This window comes from Solea solea, chromosome 14 (assembly GCF_958295425.1).
Source record: "Solea solea chromosome 14, fSolSol10.1, whole genome shotgun sequence".
Lineage (NCBI taxonomy): Eukaryota > Metazoa > Chordata > Actinopteri > Pleuronectiformes > Soleidae > Solea > Solea solea.
This window is the reverse complement of record NC_081147.1, coordinates 10,638,455-10,659,308: the sequence shown is the minus strand read 5'-3', so window position 1 is coordinate 10,659,308 and position 20,854 is coordinate 10,638,455. Positions and strand designations below refer to the sequence as shown.

The window sequence follows — 20,854 nt, the reverse complement described above, 5'->3', positions numbered from 1 at the left end:
CCAGCAGAGGCTTGGACTTGACACACGGCAAGATAAAGATCAGATTCTGATGTTTGATATGAACTTTGAATAAAGCACTGTTTACTGGATAATTGCACTGAATAAGCAGGTGTGCATGTGCATCCCATAAAGTGCTCTGTGAGTGTATTATCAACATATAAATGTTTTTTTGTTGTTTTTTTTACGACAAGGAGATTCAGCTGCCTTTTTGTTCAGTTTAACAGCTATAGAACAATATTAACATTCATTTGATGCTGTGTACGTGTCAACTTGGTGTTAGTAATAAGAAAATCTGAAAACGCTTTAAGGTGTAAAATACAGGGAGGTGAGTGTGTGTAAACAATGAACCACAACAAGAAGCTAAAAGATACAGAAAACATTTTTTTCTGTATATATTAACATATATAAACAATATATATTAAATATGAACATATTTTTCATATGTTCATATTTAAAATGTTGAGGAGTAGTAGTAGTAGTAGCTCTAATGCGCCTGTAAAAGCAAGCAGATGCTATGGGATGCATTCTATCGCTGGTTTTCCTGATGCTGTGACTGTGGCAGCCGTTTAACAGATAAGAAGCTGTTACAGACTCCAGGTTTACACACTGTTACAGTGAGACAGAGAGAGAGAAAGAGCCGATGAAGCAGCCAAAAGTAACCTGCTGTTACTGTAACAAGGGACCCTGATAACACAGTAATAACAGGCTAATCGTATTTGGGTTCAGAAACCACAACATGCTAATTCAATTAGCTTAATAAGCCCCTGTAGATAAAGGGCTTGTTTTGACTGTCGTGATTGGCTCAAGGTCCCAAGGAGGTGGTCCTCTGGGGCAGCGCGGCTCAGCATCCGCCACCACCAGCAGAGGGGGAACTTCTAGTGTTTACAGTCCACTGTTTACTGGATAATGAGAGAGGAAAGTGTGTAGCTCTGCCTTTAAACATATGCAGGTCATGACCTTGGATAAGCACTAAATGTAAATGTGTGTATAACTGAGTTGATTGACAGGTAGATTGATGGGTAGATGTTGCTAACAGAGTGATACAGGCTTTGATCACACGTGACTGACATTTCATGCAAACGATAGTTGTTGTTTTTTATCCAAGTCTGAGTCCAATTAGAAAGACACACGAGTATCAGTGCATGTGGATTCTCCGCAGCAGCAAATCCCCAGCTCCTACTTCTGTGAACTGTGCATCCTCTTAAAGTTCCAACAATGAGGAAGACGTCGCTTGTCCCTTGGAACTTTTCTTTATTGTTTGCCTCCACAAGCACACAGCACAGTGCCAAACAAAAACCATTCTCAGTCTATTGTCCTGCTGCTGTGTCTCAGCTCACTTTGAGCGTCTGTCTCAGTGCCGGGCTCTTTGTGTGGAGATGCGCAGAAAGGCAGGGCAGTATTGTTTCACTGGCTGAGGAGGAGAATGGAACTGAACAGAACTGGCAGCTGAGCCCAGTGAGGAGCTTCTCCTCACAGTATTAGGGAGAAGGATCAGGACACTGCACCGCCGCGCTGGCCCCTCTCACCCCTCACACACACACCCCAAAACTAGACGCACAGCCTGGCTCCCTCCTCTTCTCTGTGAAATCTGCATTCTCTCTTAACCCTTTGTTTTTCAGCAGACGAGCTAATCTGTTTACGGGTGTTTTGTGAGGGCGTCTTTGTTTGCACCACGCACATATGCGTGTGCACACATACACATTAATCTGCAGGCCACGAGCCAGCTGACACCAGCAGAATATAACACCGATCCCCACAGACTCTCTTGTGCACGCACAGTCTTTCTTTCTTTCTCTCCCTCTCTCTTTCTTTCTTTCTTTCTCCCATGTTACGAGATGTACAGTTCATGTGTACGTGTCCATGAATGCAACATGCGTGTTCCTGTAGGTATAAAGCGGGGGGGATGGTGCATCTGATCAGCAGTACGTGGAGCAGATAAGGGAGAAGGCAGTGTCAGTTGAACACGGGGTGTGTCGGCAGAAGTGCCGCAAACAACACGACTCATATTTAAAGAAGGATTTGTTCAGAAGCAGAGGGCACAGCAGGATCTGCACAGCACACATCAGCAAAAAATCAACAACAACAAATAAAAAAACATACACACACTCTGTCTCTGACTGCGTCCCTGACTGATTCCTCTCCCTGCACCGGCTCGGTCTCCTTTATCAAACGTCACAGCAATTTGAGAGATTATACAGTACGGATTAGACACCACAAGGCTGCTTCTTTTTGAACCATTGGATGCCTTTGTGCCGCATTCTTTCCACCTCTTTCATTTCATGAGATGATATTATATCAAGAGGTGGTAAGACTCTCGCCCTCACAATAACACCACCTCTGTTGATTCACTGACTGTGGGTTGAGTGAGTAATTATGTAAGAAGTAAACACCCATTGCCGGTTGCTTCCTCCACCTTGCACTGGCATGTTTGTGTATTGGGTGGCCTTACTCGATTCCCGTGCCTCTTTTTTTGTGCTCTGATTAATGAGATACATAAACACACACACAGTGACACAAAAACAAGGGCACGTGCTTTTGCCAGCCCCTCTCACCAACTTAGCAGTGCTATTAGTAATGATTGAACCCTATCCAGTGGATGTAATATATTAGCAGGGAGATTATTCTGACGTTAAAACATGTTCCTTGTGCTGACAGCATCATCAATCACCCTCACACTGCCTGTAGAAGACTCACACACACACACACACACACACACACACACACACACACACACGACATAATTGCTTCAGCATGGAGCTGGAGAGAGAGAGAGAGAGAGAGAGAGAGAGAGAGAGAGAGATGGAAGGAGGGAAGATGAGGAGAAGGGAGAGTGTGTGAGGTTTGAGTATTTGTATTTGCATGTTAGCCATACAAGGCAAGTGCAGCACTGAGGATGAAGGATTCTGCTCCAGCTAAACTAACATTTATTCCAAAATGCTTTAATCTGAGATGTTTCTCATTGCAAGTGACACCAGCAATTATTTCTGATAACTACAGTTAATGTGACTCAGTGAATCTGGTGCTGTCTGGCTCTACTTCACGTCAGAGTACAAGCACACCACACTACAAAACATTCCAAGTATAAGTCTGTTTTGATATAGTAAGAGTATTTAATTATTATCAACAACACGTCTTGAGAACAATGCAACAAGCTGTTGCAAACACTTTTGCATACTTGTTGTGTCCACTCTTCTTTTAGCTCGTCTTTGGTCTCCTCCATCGTCTAAAGACATCTGGGTGGAGCCAGCTAACAAAGTTTAAGATCAATTAGTTGCTAAACTCCTCACTATGTCCAAGGGTTATTTATAGACTCTGTTTTAGCGGCTGCTGTAAGAACAAAACTTTAATATTTAAGTAGTTTCAATAAAAAACTAAATGTGTGTGCAACATTTTACCATTGTATCTGACCGAAGTGGTTCTATATTTAACACATTTTTCATACTATGAGATATCTGAATTTGGGACACTGAATGTAGGATCGTCTCTCACAAAGTATCTGATAAGTGAAGCTGTTAAATAAAGGCAGCAGATTTACAATAACGGCCTGTACATGTAGTGAACTATAGGTATAATAGCACGGAAGCGTCACGTAAGTACCTCAAAATTAATTGAGTGATTGCATGTGGGGCTTAATTATTTATTTTAATGGCATGCAGTCATTGGGATAATTGTTTCTTTAATAGCTTTCTACTGTGGGTGACATTCACACAGAGAGCGGATCTTCTTCTTCTTCTTCTTCTTCTTCTGCTGCTGCCGCTGCCGCTGATCTCATCTCAGTTTCCAGTCCTGCTGTTTAGCTTTGGTCTCACCTGCCCGTGACATTACTTTTTCATCACTAACAGTGTATTTGCATGCTGCTCACAGGAAGGTGTAGCTGTGAAAGGAACAAAAAAGAAAAAAAACACATGCGCCTGTGAAACTCACCTTATATTTTCTCTTATCTGATTTAATCCATGCTATTCCATGCAGAGCTCTCTCTCTCTCTCTGTTTCTCTCTCTCTCTCTCTCTCTCTCTCTCTCTGTAATGTGATCCAGTGATTAGTATTCTGCTCAGGCGTTAGCATGGAAAGCAGAGTGGCTGCCGAGAGGTGTCCTGAATCACATCACTCATATTCCACTACACCAGAGTGAGCCAGTGTTTCAAAGAGTGAGAGAGGAGAGAGACAGAGTGTGTGTGTGTGAGAGAGAGAGAGTGAACCAAATCAATCTTATATCTGTGACTGGCCACTAAGTGCTGCGTGTGTAAGCGTCACTCTGCATTGTTTAAACACACATTTACCATCTAAGTGAGCTGCCACGCTGCCATTTGTCAGTCCCCCCTGCATGGTGTGTGTGTGTGTGTGTGTGTGTTGGGTTTTTTATGTGTCGCATACATGCCAAGGTCAACTGCACCTCATCTCTCCTGGCAGGTACACGTGGAGAGGGCTCACACTTCCTGAATATAACATTAAAAACACAAGAATATCGGATATTATGAACCCTCAGTCACTCCCCCGTTTGTATTTGTGCGAAATGATCAGACAAGCAAGAGTTTTATTGAACGATGCATAAATAATCTGCGTTGGTATTTAGCTTTACAGCTGAACAGTGTTGTTTTATCATGGGTGTTAATATACTATAAACTATAAAATCGAGAAATTAAAAGTAAAAGGTTTTATAGCCTGTAAACAACAGTGTGAAATACAAATGGGCTTGAGTTGGCAAAGCCAGCGACTGGCCAAGAGGGGCATAAATTAAACTCAGCCTATATCCGCTGCCTGTGTGTGCTGTTATTCTTTGGAGGACAACTCGACGGGACTGAAAATACACTGCATCTGTGTCATAGAGTCATCCATGGCCACACTGAGCAGTGCATCATTAAAATAATTACCGTGTGTCCGACTATCCATACACACGGGTGCAGATGTGACACAAATGTCTTAAAGCCAGAACTCAGTTCACTAAGAAAGCCAATGTTTTGGTTTTAGGCAACATTTAGAACAAAATGTAAAAACAAGAAATAACAACAAGAAAAGTAAGAACTGGTATTTCTGTTATTAGATCAACGATGAGGTGAACCTGAAACTGACAGAGAGCTTTTTGTTCACAGCTGATTGTCGAGTCATTGCTGACTGCATCGTCGTTTTCAATCGTTTCTATTTCTGGCCGCCCAAACAAGAACCCTGCTCTGGAAAGCGTCGTCATCTCCATTTTCAGGGATTCAAACACGCTGTGGTAATGTGGAGTGCAGGCTTCTCCAGGGCACAACACAAAAGTGAGTGGTGTGAATGCAGTCTTAATGTTAGGTAATGAGCGTCAGAGTAACAGACGCAGCCATCAGCATTTTCACTCTGATTTGGTTCAGTTAAAGATATATTGTGTCATATTTTTTGCATTACAATATCTAAAAATGATGAGTGGTGTACTTACATTGGCCAACACATTTCTATGACTAAATCTGTATTTCTATTCAAGGTAACAGTTTCATTTGGTCACCTTTTAATGACGTCACCTAACCTCTACGACCTTTACTATAAGTGCTGAGGTGAAACCCTATGAAAAGGAAATATTAGCTAGTCACTGTGTTTTCTTTTGGATCATCTTATGATGCTGAGTTCTCCTCATAAAGCACACACACTGAGAGGAACCATACGAGACAACAAAACAAAACCGACCATGATCCCACGCTGCTTACAGACACCATCAAACATAAGTATTTTGTTATTGTTTTGAGTGAGACCACTAGCAGCAGAAGCATGCTGTGTGTTTAAAGCTGCTGCCACTGATGTCTTCTTTCGGCTAACTTCCTGCTATAAGGATTCTTCTCCCTGCATCACCTCATGAACACATTTAGTTAAGGCATTTATTCACCTACAAACATAAGTTAACCTCACAAGCAGAGAGGACCGCCTCTTTGTAGAGTTCTGGCTTCAGACCGGATCAAGTGTTGTGGGACACTCAAAAAAAATTTACCTAAATGTCCTCAGACATGAACCAGACCATGGTACATGTTTTTTTTTAGGAAAAGTACCAAAATCACCCGTTCTGTTGCATATTTTGGCACCTTTCTCTTGGGGTACCAGAGTAAAATGGTACAGTCAGGGTGAAACTCGACCGGCTCCACCCACAACAGTCAGCTGATTGGGCGACAGAAAAACGTCCCTCCCTTGCGACCGGTGTTTCTTTAAAGGACAGAAAGATGTCCTCCACTGGTGTATGTTGGGTCGTGTTTGATGTCGTCTTCCGTTGTCATCACACATCACAAGTCTGAACCATTCCATAAGACACTCATGTCACTGAGCAAATAACTCCCTGGACGAGTAATAGCTGTCAGAATATCTTTTAATGTTAAAAAAGTATTTCACTGAGAGTGGCTTTAATATTGTCCTACCAGTAAATCACATGTTAAATACTACAAGTTAGAAATTCAGTCATTATGAACGTAAATATCATCCACATAGTAACCAAACAGCCAAATAGAGACTACACTTAATTCTTTTAAAGTCCATACTATGCTTTTCAGTTTTTACTTTTTACTTGAGTGCGTAATGTACAACATCTCCTGGTTCTTTCCACAAAACTTCCATGTCACCAAGTAAAATGCCCACCTACAACTAGTGGCTCCAGCTGTGTTAACAGATGATGAAGAGGCCTTGAGGTGAGGAGTGGGACTTTTCCTTCTAGAGCTGTAAATGTCCGTGTCCAGCCAGCCACAGAGGTGTGGACCAGCTGACCCATCAGGGCTTTAAACCGTATGGTCCAACGACTGAAACTGACCATTTCAGACACAGTATGAAAAGCAGCACTAGGAGGATGTACAGTATGAAAGAAATAATGTGTATTTAAAAGAATAATGTGTATATTCAAAATCGTGAAACTGTAACTGACTGAAATAAGAGCACACATTGTCTGTCAGTGCACTCTCCAATGACAGTCTCTGTTTAATTGTGTCAATAATGACTTTTTGTCCAGTAAACAAACTAAAAAACCATATAAGATTACTCTGTATTAAACAGCCATACTGTTGTTAAACTCTAACTACTGCTTCTATGCTATAGTTACTGCTCTTTGTCTTTGAAAGTCATATTGCTTAATGGAAGAGCCGATCGCTATTAATTACCAAAACCCATTATAGTTGGAAGAAAGAAAAAAGAGAAATGTATTTTAGTTAATTGAGTTTCATGTATTATTTTGGCTGGAAAAATGCACTCCACGGTTTGTAAATGTATTCCATTGGACTATCATGTCTAAACATTATGACACTGTGGAAAAATTAGTTGCTATTATATGCTGTCTCTCTCTCTCCCTTGTTTTTTTGTAAATGCAAATGTCTCTTATCTGATTATGTTTTCTTACAGTAAATGGTCTGTAACAGATTTCGGTTAACATTTCCTGACAGCCTCCAGCATAATAAGCCTGCGCTGCCAAACTCTGCCTCGTGCGAACAAAAGGAGAAATTTCATTACGGTGTACATTTCCAAAAGCGCCACCATACTGTGAAGATATTATCATAACAAATACCACAAACGGCCTTGTGCCTTGCGTACATATCTTTCTTTACTAAAGGGTAAAGGGACTAGCGAGATAAATGCTGTGTGCAGGTACACACGGGGATGAAAAACCGTGTGTGTGTGTGTGTGTGTGTGTGTGTGTCAGGGGGTTGTGTGGCTGGGGGGCAGGAGAGGAAGACGGAGTGTGTGTGCATGCATTAAAATAGGGGATTTTCTTGTCAGAGTAGCAGGGTTGGGGATTAGTTTAGGATCTGACTGAGACAGAGGAGCGGAGGCCTGATGACTTTAGCCACATAAAGAGATGACTTGGCAAATATGGGCACATACATCAATATTAGCGGCGAGCACATTATAGCGACACCCAGCAGGGCGAAACACATGCGGCCGACAGCCGTGGAGATTTTCTTTGTTTATGCATGACTGCAGAGAAGGAAATTAATATCAGTGAATTGAATCCGCTCCTATGGAAGATCTTTATGCTTCCCCAAACCTCAGACTCACACGTCGCAATAGATGCAATACATACATACACACGCACACACACACACACCCTGCTGAAAGACAGGCACTAAAATAACCTCTGTTCCAGCTGGTGGACTGCTGAGGCTCCTGCTGGGCTGTTTTAATGGGGAAAATTAGCCAAGCAGAAAGGTGGATCCTGTTTGTTATGCTCCACTGTTCCCCTTCCACACAGTCAGCTAAGGAGGCATCCTCTCTTGTCCTCTCTCTCTCTGTGACACTGTGTAACTCTACCAGCTGCTGCTGCTGCCTCCACACATCCTTCTCTTCCTGCTTCCATACTCTGCCAGGCACTGATACATGCAGGACATACAGTATATCACACACACACACACACACACACAGCAGCATGTCGTCACATCCACTGGTCTGTGTCTAAGTCCAAATCAAATCAGGGATTGATTTATTTGTTGAATATTCCAGCCGTGTTTTCACTGTTATTTCATATTAATTTCAACCCCGACAAGTGTGCTCACCAGCAGCTGCACGCGTGCACACATGAGATGAGTGAGACAAGGAAAGCAAAGGGAATGAAAGGTGAAACGAGAGGTTTGCATGACACGGGACTCAGAATGTGGGGAGAGATAGACAGACTGAGGAAACCCAGAGTGAGAGGTGAGGGAGAGAAGGATGAGAGGAGGATATATGCAGACGGGTGAAAAGCTTCTTTGTTCTGGATGCCCTTGAGACAGCTGACATCGCTACAATAAGACCTTCTTTCAGGGGGAAGGAGAGGGAGTCAGAACGAGAGACAAGGAGAGAAAGAGAGTGGGAGTTGGTACTTTTGGCAAACTGAACTGGTCGTAGTATCGATAGTGGCGGAGGAAGTGTCGCCTTTATGTGTTTGCTTGTGTGTGTGTGTGTGTGTGTGGATTTTTATAAAGAAATGTCTGCTATCGTATTATTTCTTTCATTCATTTCAAAAACATGTCATTGTAAATATTAGCATGCAACAGCAGTGACCCGTGTTTAAAGGAAACACAACGTTTAGTTACAATTTCTATCATTTTTGATGAGGTTGTAACCATCAAAAGTTAATTGCTGAGACCTGGGAACACAATGATGCCTGTGTTCTCCTCTGGTATTGTTTTTTTGTTTTTAAAAGAACGTATTTAGAAATCTCTGAATGATGAAAACACTAATCCCTTCATGGCCTTAAAATGTCTTTGATATAACACTTCACCTTTGCCTCATTTTGTATTCGTGGCTCTATGAATATGTAAAACTATCCCCGCCCACCACTCAGCTCCTTCTCTGCTGCTCAAACACACCGTCGTCTGCTTGTTTTCAGTTTGATTTGCTACTGCACGCTGCACAATGGCTGATAGTGATAATGTATGAGGGATTCAGGAAGACAAGGTTAGCTGGAGCTTGATCCTGATCACCAGCTCTGACCATAAATACTAGACATAGATGAAGTCTTGTGTTTTAAAGAGTGAAAAGAACGGAAGTAGTAGTTAGCCACTAGGGGGCGTTACAAAAACACGAACAAGGAAAATGAGCATACTTCTAACTTGACTTATATTGTCAGCAATCATTTTCCTTTATTGCTAGTTTCAGATCTTTCTCTACAGAACATGATGTCCTTTTTGTAAATAATGGTCCTCTATCCATCTATCTATCTATCTATCTATCTATCTACTGAGCTATCGTTCGATCATACTTCATCTTATGTTTATACACAAATTGTGATTTTTAAACATTCATGGTTGAATTTTGATATTTTATATTTCCTAATCTTTTGTTTCTCCTCCTTATGGTTCTTTATGTTCTTATTACTTTAGCATGGATGCACTGGGTGTTGCTGAGTATTCACAGTTCACAGAAGAGCGAGACAGCTATACACATCAGTGATGACAGACCTATACATGTGTCTTTACGACACAACAACACCTAATGCAAACACACAAGCTTTGGGTGTTTTCTCAACACTTAACCTCTCTGGCAGAAATTAAAAGGAAGGTTGGAAGATTGAGTTGATATTTTCTTTCCTGTAGAAAAAGAAGAGGCCTATCTCTGTGAGAAGTACCATCAAAACTGAATACTTGAAGGGTTTTTTTTCCCTCTGTATTTCTGTCCAGCTCCTTTTCTTGCTGCTTAGCTTTTGTCACATCCTGCATCTCACACTCGCACACACACCAAGGATTGCACACAAACACACTTGAGAAACCTGAGAGTGTGTCAGACCTCTCTTCCTCCTCACCCACAGTTCCTGGCCCCAGGGGGTGGAGGGTCTCTTCACCCGTCTCACACGTCCAAACCAAACACATGGCAACCCGCACATACATGCACGCACGCACGCACACGCTGGCAGCAGACCACAACAGAGGGGGTTCATTCCTCCTCAAGTCCACAGGTCTGTGGAAAAACATATTATTCTGGATTAAATGTTTCCCATATTTGTTATTCTTCCCTTCCAGTCTCCAGGTGGAATTGGTATGAAACCAAAAATCACACGTACATTCCTTTGAATGAAAGGACAGGCCGAGGGGAACGCTCTGAAAGCAGAAGAAGAATTCCCTTTCGGAGCGAGAACTTGTAACAACATTTGTGCAGATTCTTCGATTGCCCGAGATCCTACGTTACACATCTAACAAAGGCTGTGCTGTTGTTGAGAAGTCGTCTTTTCCCCGTGCAAATCACACCACACCTCTGACCCAACATTCTCTCCCGAACCGGGAGGTGCATGTGCTCCATGATGGAGGTCCAACGCTGGCTCCCGATCAGATCCCATTTGTCCAAAGAGGCTCTGGTCCTGGCAGCGACGCTGCACGGTGTGCGCACATGTGTTTCAATCTCGTGCAATTTGAATAGAGATAGAAGGTGACAGCTGAACAGCAGCTTCAACCACCATGAGGCCTCAGTTAAAGACCTCATAGGCAGAATGTGCCGATCGCGGGGTCCCGCTCAATTATACAATTATGTCCTAATTCATGCCAGAGCTACCCGGCCTATCACAACCCAAGTTATAGCCTTGAGCGAGCCAATCGCTGAGGTGATGATATGTGCGGAGACATCACAGAGTTCCCATGAACTCCAGTGGCCATGGTGATACTAGCTAGTGGAGGAGTGGATGGAGGATAAGAGAGCAGATGAAAAAGTCCTCCAATAATCATTAACCCTTTATCAGGCACGGAACTATGTTTGGTGACTTCCGCAGACATCCCAAACCATGTCACCCAGCCAATTTAGCAGAATTGGGAAATTTGACTAATCAACAAGTCAAAAAGTACAGTAATATGGCTCGGTCTTCTCCTGCAACTATGGCAATATCTCAAAAATCAATGATGGAAAGTTGATGAAATCAATAAAACATGCAGGACAGGTGTCCACGAGGACCAGGACTGGGAAACACTGTCCTAAAATAATATTCCTCTCACTTTATTTGCATTTTTTATGTAAGGAAAGGAAAAAGAAGTCTCGCTTTAAGACACTCTTGGGTTGACATTTTTTTTCAATGAGTGGCCTGTAAAGGGTTAAAAAGGAAAGTTTCTCCAATTATCAGAGGAAAAGAAAAACTTTCCCTTATGACGTCACCATTTGAAATTTGGTCAATGCCATGTTGATAGTTTGACAACAGAAGTTCACAGAAATTACCTGCAACCAGGCACACACTGCATAATACCAGCTCTCACTCACACCGGTGTCTATGAGTCATACTTTATCCTCTAATTTACCCTAAAGGGAAACATCATTTATAAAGTTGACATCATGTTCTATTGAAGAAGACCTGAAGTGAGTGGTACACACCATTAAATCCTCAGAAAAGTGTTTGCTGACAATATAATCAAGTGAGAAATAAACTGAGTTCTATTAGCAACCAAGGGAGTCGCCCCCCTGTGGTTTCTTAATATACTCTTATTTCCTGGTTTGCTTTAGGAGGAAACTGCATAAAGACTGCATCCATATTTATAAATGGACGTTACACTGTACGTTCAGGTATTTGCCGTCAGCCCAAATATGTGAGAAAATAATATTTGCTGTGTTGCTCTTGAATGATTCCTGCATCAGACATTAGTTTGCTGCATATTGTGGAACCTGTGAACCTACAACAGTGTGTTTATTTCTCCCTTTTGTGTTTATTTTTGTAAACTGCACAGCCCCAACTTTGTGTTGCGGTGGGACGTGTGCTGTGGACAGAGCGTTCTCTCTGCAGTATGTTTGATGTCTCTCTCTCTCTCTCTCTCCCTCTCCCTCTCTCTCTCTCTCTGTCTCTCTCTTTGGACCCTGGAGACATCCCTCATGCATAATCACTCTCTTTCTGATTTGCCTCTATCTACTGCTGGTGGAGGTTAATGCACAGAGCGGCACACACTTGGAAACACACGCATTATTAGAGGCGAGCAAAACACAACGCGTTTCCCAAAATAGCAGAGAATAAAGCAAACAAAGGCAAAGGAGAGTTTTGCAATGTTTATTAATGTGACATAAGAACAAGTACAGCTCTTCTCTTGCTCTCTCTCTCATATACTTGCATATGTTATTCAGTGCTCTGCTGTGTGCTTTAAACACAGTTACACCAAGCTCAGATTAATAAATCCATGAACTCCTCTAATTCATCATCCTTTAACGTACATTAAGCCAGGAAATCGGAAGAAGAGATGTGATTGGAGGAGGAGAAGCTTCTGTGCAGCTCAGTATTCTGGTGAGGACTTTAACTGTAGAGCAGAGGGGGCAGAGAGGTCATGAGGTGTGTGTGTGTGTGTGTGTGTGCATGTGTGTGTACGCGTGTGTGTGTGTGTGATGGCAACATCACTAGTCCTCCAGGGCTCAGCAGGCTAATTAATAATGAATCCCAGAGAGTCTGTGTTTGAAATGCAGATGTGCGACTGCCGGCTCCGCCTGCTCCTTCAGAGGGACCTGTGTGTGTGTGTGTGTGTGTGTGTGTGTGTGTGTGTGTGTGTGTGCCAGCCACAGGGGAACTTGTGCTGGTTAGCTGTTTAGCCGTGGCAGAAAACTTGCTGATTTTCTACATGGAATTCTCCCGTGTTGTTCATTAAACAGCGGCTGCGTTTGGTGTTTGAGCTATAATTGCAGAGAGAGAGGAAAGTGAGAGATTTTCAGCAAGTTTGAGTAACAACTCTCTCTCTCTCTGCCTCACTGGCATCACTTGGTGCCAGGAGAGGCCTCAACTCTGAGCTCGTCTCTGCTCTCAGTGGGAGGAGGAGGTGAAATATAGGACCTGAAGAGCAACTTAACACTACATTTCCATAGACTCTCTACACGTATCTCTGTGTTTAGAATAATGTGTGTGTGTGTGTGTGTGTTACTGGGCAGTTTGAAGTTTAACAGATGGTAATGTTATGTAGATTTCTACTAACCATGGCTCCTTCACTGACCCATGGACAATATACTAGCCTCTTCTGCGAACAGCACCTGTTACATACATGCACGCACACGTGCACGCACACACACACACACACAAAGAGTGAATAATCTCTCACAAACATTTGCTTTTGTTTAATGCAACAACAACAACAATCACTTAAAGTCGTGTTTCCAGTCCTATAAATAAACATGTGACAATTATCTTTCAATAATTCAATATTATTAGGGTTAGTGTTAAGTATTAATTCTCTCAATGAAAAGGAAAAAATATTTCAGGAGCTGTAAGACCCTGAATCCAACAGTGTGTTGTTTTTATTTGAATTTGCTATTTAACTATGTAATTCCAACTTAACTTTTACATAAAAATATCTGCATCTCATCTAGGCCTGAGACATGTTTTAATTATTTAAACCACTTATTGCACTTTGTGTATTTCAGTTGCTTAATTTAATTAAATTACTGCTACTACTAAAAAGGTGAAGTATATGCTTATGTGCTTATATATACATATATAGACATATATGTATATGAATTAATAAACATTTAGAGGGTTGTTTCTAAGTGTCAGAGGATTTGAGCGTCAGTCGATAAAATCATCATAATTATCACTATTATGGTGATTTCAACAGCACCGCCAATTAGCTGAAAATGAGGTTTATATTATCATATTTTAAACTAAAACCTAAACAAGTAAATGTTCCAGTGTTCCTCCTTCTTGATACTTAAATAACATCATGACGTAGGTCAGAATCTATAAAGTAAAAGCTGAATTATAATGCAAAAACACCGTTTGAATTTCCTCATTGAGTCTCACATACAGGAATGTATTCCCGTAAAAAGGGGTGTGAACGTTTCCATTGTATTTCCATGTCATATACGAAGTTTTTAACTTTATACAAATTGAACTTAAAGTGTCCGAGGGGAGAAAATCTTTTTTTTAAATCGAGTTTACTTAATACCTGTTGAAAAGAAGAAACTCTTCTCTCATGCGCGTGCGTGTGTGTGTTTGCGTGTAAATTCACTTTAAAACACACACACATACACGCACGACTATTGGTCCCATGCATTATGAATGTACACTTACACTTGTTTGTGTGCTCTCGTGGGATGAGCTTTAGCTTCATATACATCCACTCACTGTGTTTCCTCCTGCTACACACACACACACACACAGAGAGAGAGAGAGCCAATGGTGAGGTTTACGTGACAACAGGACATGTGACCTCACGCATAAAAACACATTGTTTTTTCTTTTCATCATGAAAAAATGATGTGACTTGTGTCAAAAGTTAAACAAGTTTTTTTTTTTACTATACTTGCAACATAATCTAATGCTAGTTTTTTTTTTTTTTGTTTTTTAAATAGTGTCACTGTCCTTTAATAACGATGTCATGGTTTAATGGGAGTATTGATCCGAGTGTCTAGGAGTCTGAACAGCAGTGTGTGTGTGTTTGTGTGTGTGTGTGTGTCAGGGTAAAGAGGACAACCAAGTTCAGACAGAGGACATAAACATGACGCTTTGAATTTCCTTCAAAATAAAACAAAGAAATTAATTAAATTAATTCATTCATTTCAATTAATATAATAAGAATAAAAATCATGACAATAATGATAATAATAATTGTCAATAAAGATTAAGCCGTATTATGACCACAAACAGGCCTATATTTTCCGAATTTTAAATAACATAAAAATAAATAAATAAATACATGATGAATGTGAATGAAGCAGTTCCGTTTGTTTAAAAACGTGAGGTCATGTTTGGCAGCAGCAGTCACAGCAGCAGCAGCAGCAGCAGCAGCAGAGATTTCCCTTTTTTTAGGCTTCAACATTTTCAAAGGTCATGACACTGCAGTGACAGGTCCCGCCCTGAGGCCCACGTCTGTCTGTGCGCACACATTTATCCACAGGCTGCGGAGCGATGCATGGAGCATTTATGCACAGGAAACAGTGTCTAATCAAACTGTGGGAGGGGGAAAAAACAATGTTTTCCTTTTGAAAAATGCAAAATCACCCAATTACTCTTGAGCTGCACTTTCAGACTCTCGAACCCAAACGAACTTCATCAACATGTGTTTAGCTTTCTATAGAAAGAAATCGTTAAAGAGAGCAACACGATCGAATTATTGCACAGGGATCATTCTGAAGACATGCTAGAATTTAAATAAATCACAATCTGATGATGAAAAATAAGTGTGTCATTTTGAAACCCATATGGAAACATGGTGATCTCGGGGAACAAAGCTCATTTAAATTAAATGTTTTTGCAAAGGTCTTGCTTTGACTTTTCTGTTTTGAAATGCAGACAGAGACGAACAAGTTCACACGGAAACAGCTTCTTAAAATACAATTTTGGAATAATTATTCATTTGGATTTCTGGAATTTTAGAAGAAAAAACAACAACCATGGCAGTAAATACAGGAGTTACAGTTCCAGGCCTGCACGTGCATCTGTTGTTTTAGGGTCAAAAACACATCATTAAGTAATGTAATTTTAGTTTGCTTGATGAGGATCACGTCATAGTTTCCCCCAATATTTTTTATTTACTCCACAGCCTCCAGAAAAGAGATAATCGCCGTAAAGTTTCAGTCAAAGCCGCAAAATAAACACAAACAAGGCGCTGAACAAACACAGTAAACAAGCGTGAACTCACATTACATAAAGACAAGATTCAAGAAATTATGACTCATTAGTGAGTGTGTGCTATTTGCTGCTGCTGCTGTTGCTGCTGCTGCTGCTGCGTGGTGCAAGTGTAGCAGGCTGGCTCGGGTTATCTGTGAATGGGCTCTTTATTGGAGGCGCGGAGCGGGGATTTGCCTTTTATTCGCCTCGCTATGGAAACGCGCTCGACGGCAGAAAAATGTCGATGTGAATAAAGGGAATCAGCACAAGGAGCGTTTCTAGAGAAGCATCTGTTACACTTAGAAACTTAGACTATCGAGAGCCACACAACCCCCTTCTCAAAGTCGCTCTCCTGTCTGCTTTATGCTCCAAACACAAAAAAACACAGACTTTATTTCTTGTCAGAAGAAGAAAAAAAAAGGAAATATTTTTTCTATCGATGAAAAGCTGTTTACAGGCTCAGATTTGTAGGAAGCATTTTTTCAAGCAGATAATTAATCTGTAAAACTCACTTTGCTTTGGCGCATTATTTAAAAAAAACTGGACAGATTCAAGCAATTTATATATAATTTAACTGCATTATTTTATATCATAACGACACAAACGAAAACCGCGCAGCTCAGACCACTGGGACACTCAGGACAACACTGTCATTCACATCAAATATTCAGTCACTGTCATGGAAGTTTCAAATATGGAGGATTTACGCACGCGCTGGACTTAAAACAGAGCAAAACTACAGTTTATTTGTCCTGCATCTGAAGGCCTGCAGCCTCTGAGGCTTCAGAGTAAATGATGTCCTCGTCCTTCCCTCACTCTGTTACACTGAGGCCCTGTTTGTCTATCCACCCTCCAGCGGCTCTGTCCACTCATCCAGCCCGCGGTTAGCTCACCTGCTCCGGCCTCCTCTCTCTGTCTGTCTCTCTCTCTCTCTGCCTCCGTCTCCACAAGCCCTAGCAGCTCCTCGGCTCGACGCTCTTTAATGACTTTCTGGTGGCTGCAGCCTTCTTTTATTTCTCCTAAATGTATGAAAATGTATGCAAATTTAAATCAAGCTTAACCTGGGAGCTCGAGCAATATATTTAATGGAATTTCAAACCAATAAGAAGACTGGGACGCAGTCTCCTAATGGCAAATGTAATTACGTGGTGAGTTTGCCCTCAGATGTGAAGAAAGATCTTTTTCTAACTCTGAGAGGACCTGATGAGATTCTCTGTGAGCAAAAAAGTAAAGTTTGTATACCTATTTTGCGCATTTGTGAAAAGATGGGGGGGTTTTTTTAAAAAAAAAGAAAGAAGAGAACATGTTTCGATTGTATTAAAAAAGTTTTGACTACATGTGTGTTTTCAGAATAATAAATAAACTTATTTTAAAGCCCATGTTGGAATAAAAGGCCTGTAAGTGACACGCATTAATAGTGTCTAACTAAAATCGATTTGCGTAATGGCCCATGCGTAAAACACCTTTACGCAAAAACTACCTTGAGACGTGTCATTCTGTGAACACTCGGCGAAGTATTCTCTAAAAGTTAATCAGTGCCAGTGAGAACTGCTCTTGGTTTGATTGTATCCTTCTAAATTAAGTGCTGGCACGTCTAACAAATGCCATTGCGCTTTAATCTCCTCCTTCGCGAGCGCTCAAGGGTGACAGGAGAAGCAATAAACTCGTGCGTAAATCAGTTGGAAACTTTAATTAATAAACAGGAAATGCGCTTCACGCGCACATCGTTCCACAGCCAGACCCACTGGACCTGTACCCCGACCGACTCACTTCCGGTTCGACTTGCCTGTAACTCTTTCCTCCCCGCAGCGCTGCTTACAGGGGCGGCAGTGCGGGTGTCTGCGCTGTCATTGGTGGAGACGCGTCGTCACTGTGTCTCCGTCGGTCTGTGAGTGGTGGTGCAGGCTGTCAGTCAGTGTTCAACTGCTGCCGAGACTCCAGAGAGAGGGAGATGTCAGAGGCTGAGCCGCTTCCTCCCTTCAGTAGCTCTAGTGGGGTTCAGCAGCCAGCATGGCCACAGCTGCCTCCAGCCCCTACACCTTGCTCAGCTCCAGTCCCATGATCCACCCGGACAGCCAGGCCATGCAGCCTGCGAGCCCCTACAGAGGACACCAGAAACTCCTCCAGAGCGACTACCTGCAGAGCGTCCAGAGCAACGGGCACTCGCTCGGGCACCAGTGGGCGAGTAGCCTGTCGGAGGGCAGCCCCTGGTCGGCCTCTATGGAGCAGCAGGACGTAAAGCCAGGGCGGGAGGACCTGCAGCTCGGCATCATCCATCACCGATCCCCGCATGTAGCGCATCACTCCCCGCATCACAACAACCATGGCAACCACCCGGGAGCGTGGGGAACCCCGGTGTCCCACAACTCCTCCATCAGCGGCGGGCAGCAGATCAACATCTACTCCCAGGCGGGCTTCACTGTCAACGGCATGCTGGACCACGGTGGACTCACGCCTCCATCCAACCCGCAGGGCCAAGGCATGCACCCGGGCCTCAGGGACACACTCAGCCCCGAGCACAGCGACCTCGGCGGACACCACTGCCACGACCACTCAGACGAGGAGACGCCGACCTCGGACGAGCTGGAGCACTTTGCCAAGCAGTTCAAGCAGAGGAGGATCAAGCTGGGTTTTACGCAGGCCGACGTGGGGTTGGCTCTGGGCACACTGTACGGTAACGTCTTTTCCCAAACCACCATCTGCAGGTTTGAGGCTCTGCAGCTGAGCTTTAAAAACATGTGTAAACTAAAGCCGCTGCTGAACAAGTGGCTGGAGGAGGCAGACTCATCCACGGGCAGCTCGAGCAGTATAGACAAGATAGCAGCTCAGGGGAGGAAGAGGAAGAAGAGGACGTCCATCGAGGTGAGCGTGAAGGGGGTCCTGGAGACGCACTTCCTTAAGTGTCCCAAACCGGCCGCGCAGGAGATCACGTCACTGGCGGACTCGCTGCAGCTGGAGAAGGAGGTGGTGCGCGTGTGGTTCTGCAACCGGAGGCAGAAGGAGAAGCGCATGACGCCGCCGGGGGAGCCGCCGCCGCACGAGGGACCGTATTCTCACAGCGGGAGCGCGGGAGACGCATCGTCGTGTCACGATCTCTGACCCCCTCCATCCCACGGCACAGACTCGCGAGCGCACTCAGGGGCAGCTAGGCGCGCGGCGGCACCGTCCAGTCGCCGCGCGTGTCCCGGTACAGACTCGTCCAGATGCCTCCAGCACTGAAAACACGACAATAACAAGAACAGAGAAACCCCTTCAGCCTTCGTCATTTTTCTAACTGTCATGAGGGCATTATTCTATATAGCTGCATATCAAACGTCACACTTCTCATCACACTTTTTTTGTATTGTTTTTCTTTTTTTTTTTTTTTTTGGAGCTCGCCAAATAATTTTCTACATCACGGATACAAAAACAAAAATGTGCCTATAATAATAACCTGCCAGCGCCTTTGGTTTGTGTCACCATTTCCCATCAGCTCGATGACAATAATGACAGTGCGGGACTGATGTGATGATCTGTGTTGGCTTCTCTCTCCTCTTCCATATGATCAGTGGAGTGAAACTGATAATAATATCACTTTTCTTAATTGATTTGTTGCTGCACCGGAGGCCATTTTACAGTCCACCTCACGCTTCCCACGGGCTTTAGTTCTCAGCGTATTTACAGTCATTCTTTTCTAACATACTCGCAGCTGATTTGTTATTATTATCATCATTATTAGTATTATTATTATTGTTATTATTATTATTATTATTATTATTCTCATTATTATTATTGTGGTTATTATTATTATTATTATTATTATTATTATTATTATTATTGCATATGCAAATATAGGCCCTGATTCCAGTTGTAGTTATTGCTGCCAACATAATAGCACTTGGAGGTTTTGTTTGTTTGTTTTTAATTCATTTCCTCCCTTATGGCCTGTAGCACACACACACACACACACACACACACACACACACACACACACACACTTAGAGCTATTTATAAATCCATTTATTTGTTTTCAATCACCTTCGACCATATAAACTGTGTGGACTCTGAACCAGAGCCGAGAGTAAACAGAGGGGTTGACTGACGCTATACACCTGCCTATAATTTTATTGTACGTTCAGTATCAACAAATTTTATAATCTTAAAATACTCCTGTTATTTGGTTTATTTCCGAAGTATTTTTTCGAATATTGTACAGTTTTATATATTACCCTTTTTGGAGTCATTAATTTAAACAAATGCTCTTAGTTATTCATGCACTTAATTAGCAATGTAAAAAAAACAAAAACACAAACGATATTTTCAGTAAGATTGAACTGTTTCGGCGGTTTTATTCCAAATTTCGATGACTGCTCAAGTGATTATTTATTTTCAGTATAAAGCTTGTATTATGTTTTTTGAAATAAACTATGTATGTTGTAATAAACAATTTCTTGCTACAACTGTTTGCTGTCCAAAACAGAATTCAACTTCTGACCAAGAAATACTGAAGATTTAGAATTAGAAATAGAAATGATTATTATTACAAATAGGGTGAAATGTAGTTTTTTTTTTGTTTTTTTTAATTACATAAAAAATTACACTTTTATGTAAAATATTATAAATGATATATACAAATGACACACATAAATACGTGGATAGCTTTATAGGTTTTCCATAATATAATGCTGTTGGGTTTTTTGCTGCATAATTCACTCAAAAGTTGTTGTTATTTTCCCTCCATGTCACTAACAGCTGTAAAATGTCCAGAGGTTGAAAAAGAACCTTGGCTGTGTATGGATCACAGCAAACGAGACGCTCTCTCCTGCACTTCCACTAAAATGTTATTGTCCGGGCCCTCTGCCCTCCTCAATCAGACATGTGTGATTTATCGCCTGGACTGCTGGGCCTGACAGCA

General features: G+C 42.2%; 1 protein-coding gene across 1 annotated transcript; it reads left to right on the top strand.

The window, feature by feature from the left end:
* The first annotated feature begins 17,710 nt into the window (after positions 1-17,710).
* On the top strand, positions 17,711-20,390 carry LOC131472064 (POU domain, class 3, transcription factor 4-like). Its single transcript, XM_058648914.1, has one exon. The coding sequence runs from the start codon at positions 17,971-17,973 to the stop codon at positions 19,057-19,059; it is 1,089 nt and encodes a 362-aa protein (XP_058504897.1). The 5' UTR covers positions 17,711-17,970; the 3' UTR covers positions 19,060-20,390.
* The last annotated feature ends 464 nt before the right edge of the window (positions 20,391-20,854 follow it).

What these genes read in the sequence shown, in the direction of transcription:
- LOC131472064 (XM_058648914.1), top strand. Translation starts at nt 17,971, where the DNA reads ATGGCCACAGCTGCCTCCAGCCCCTACACCTTGCTCAGCTCCAGTCCC.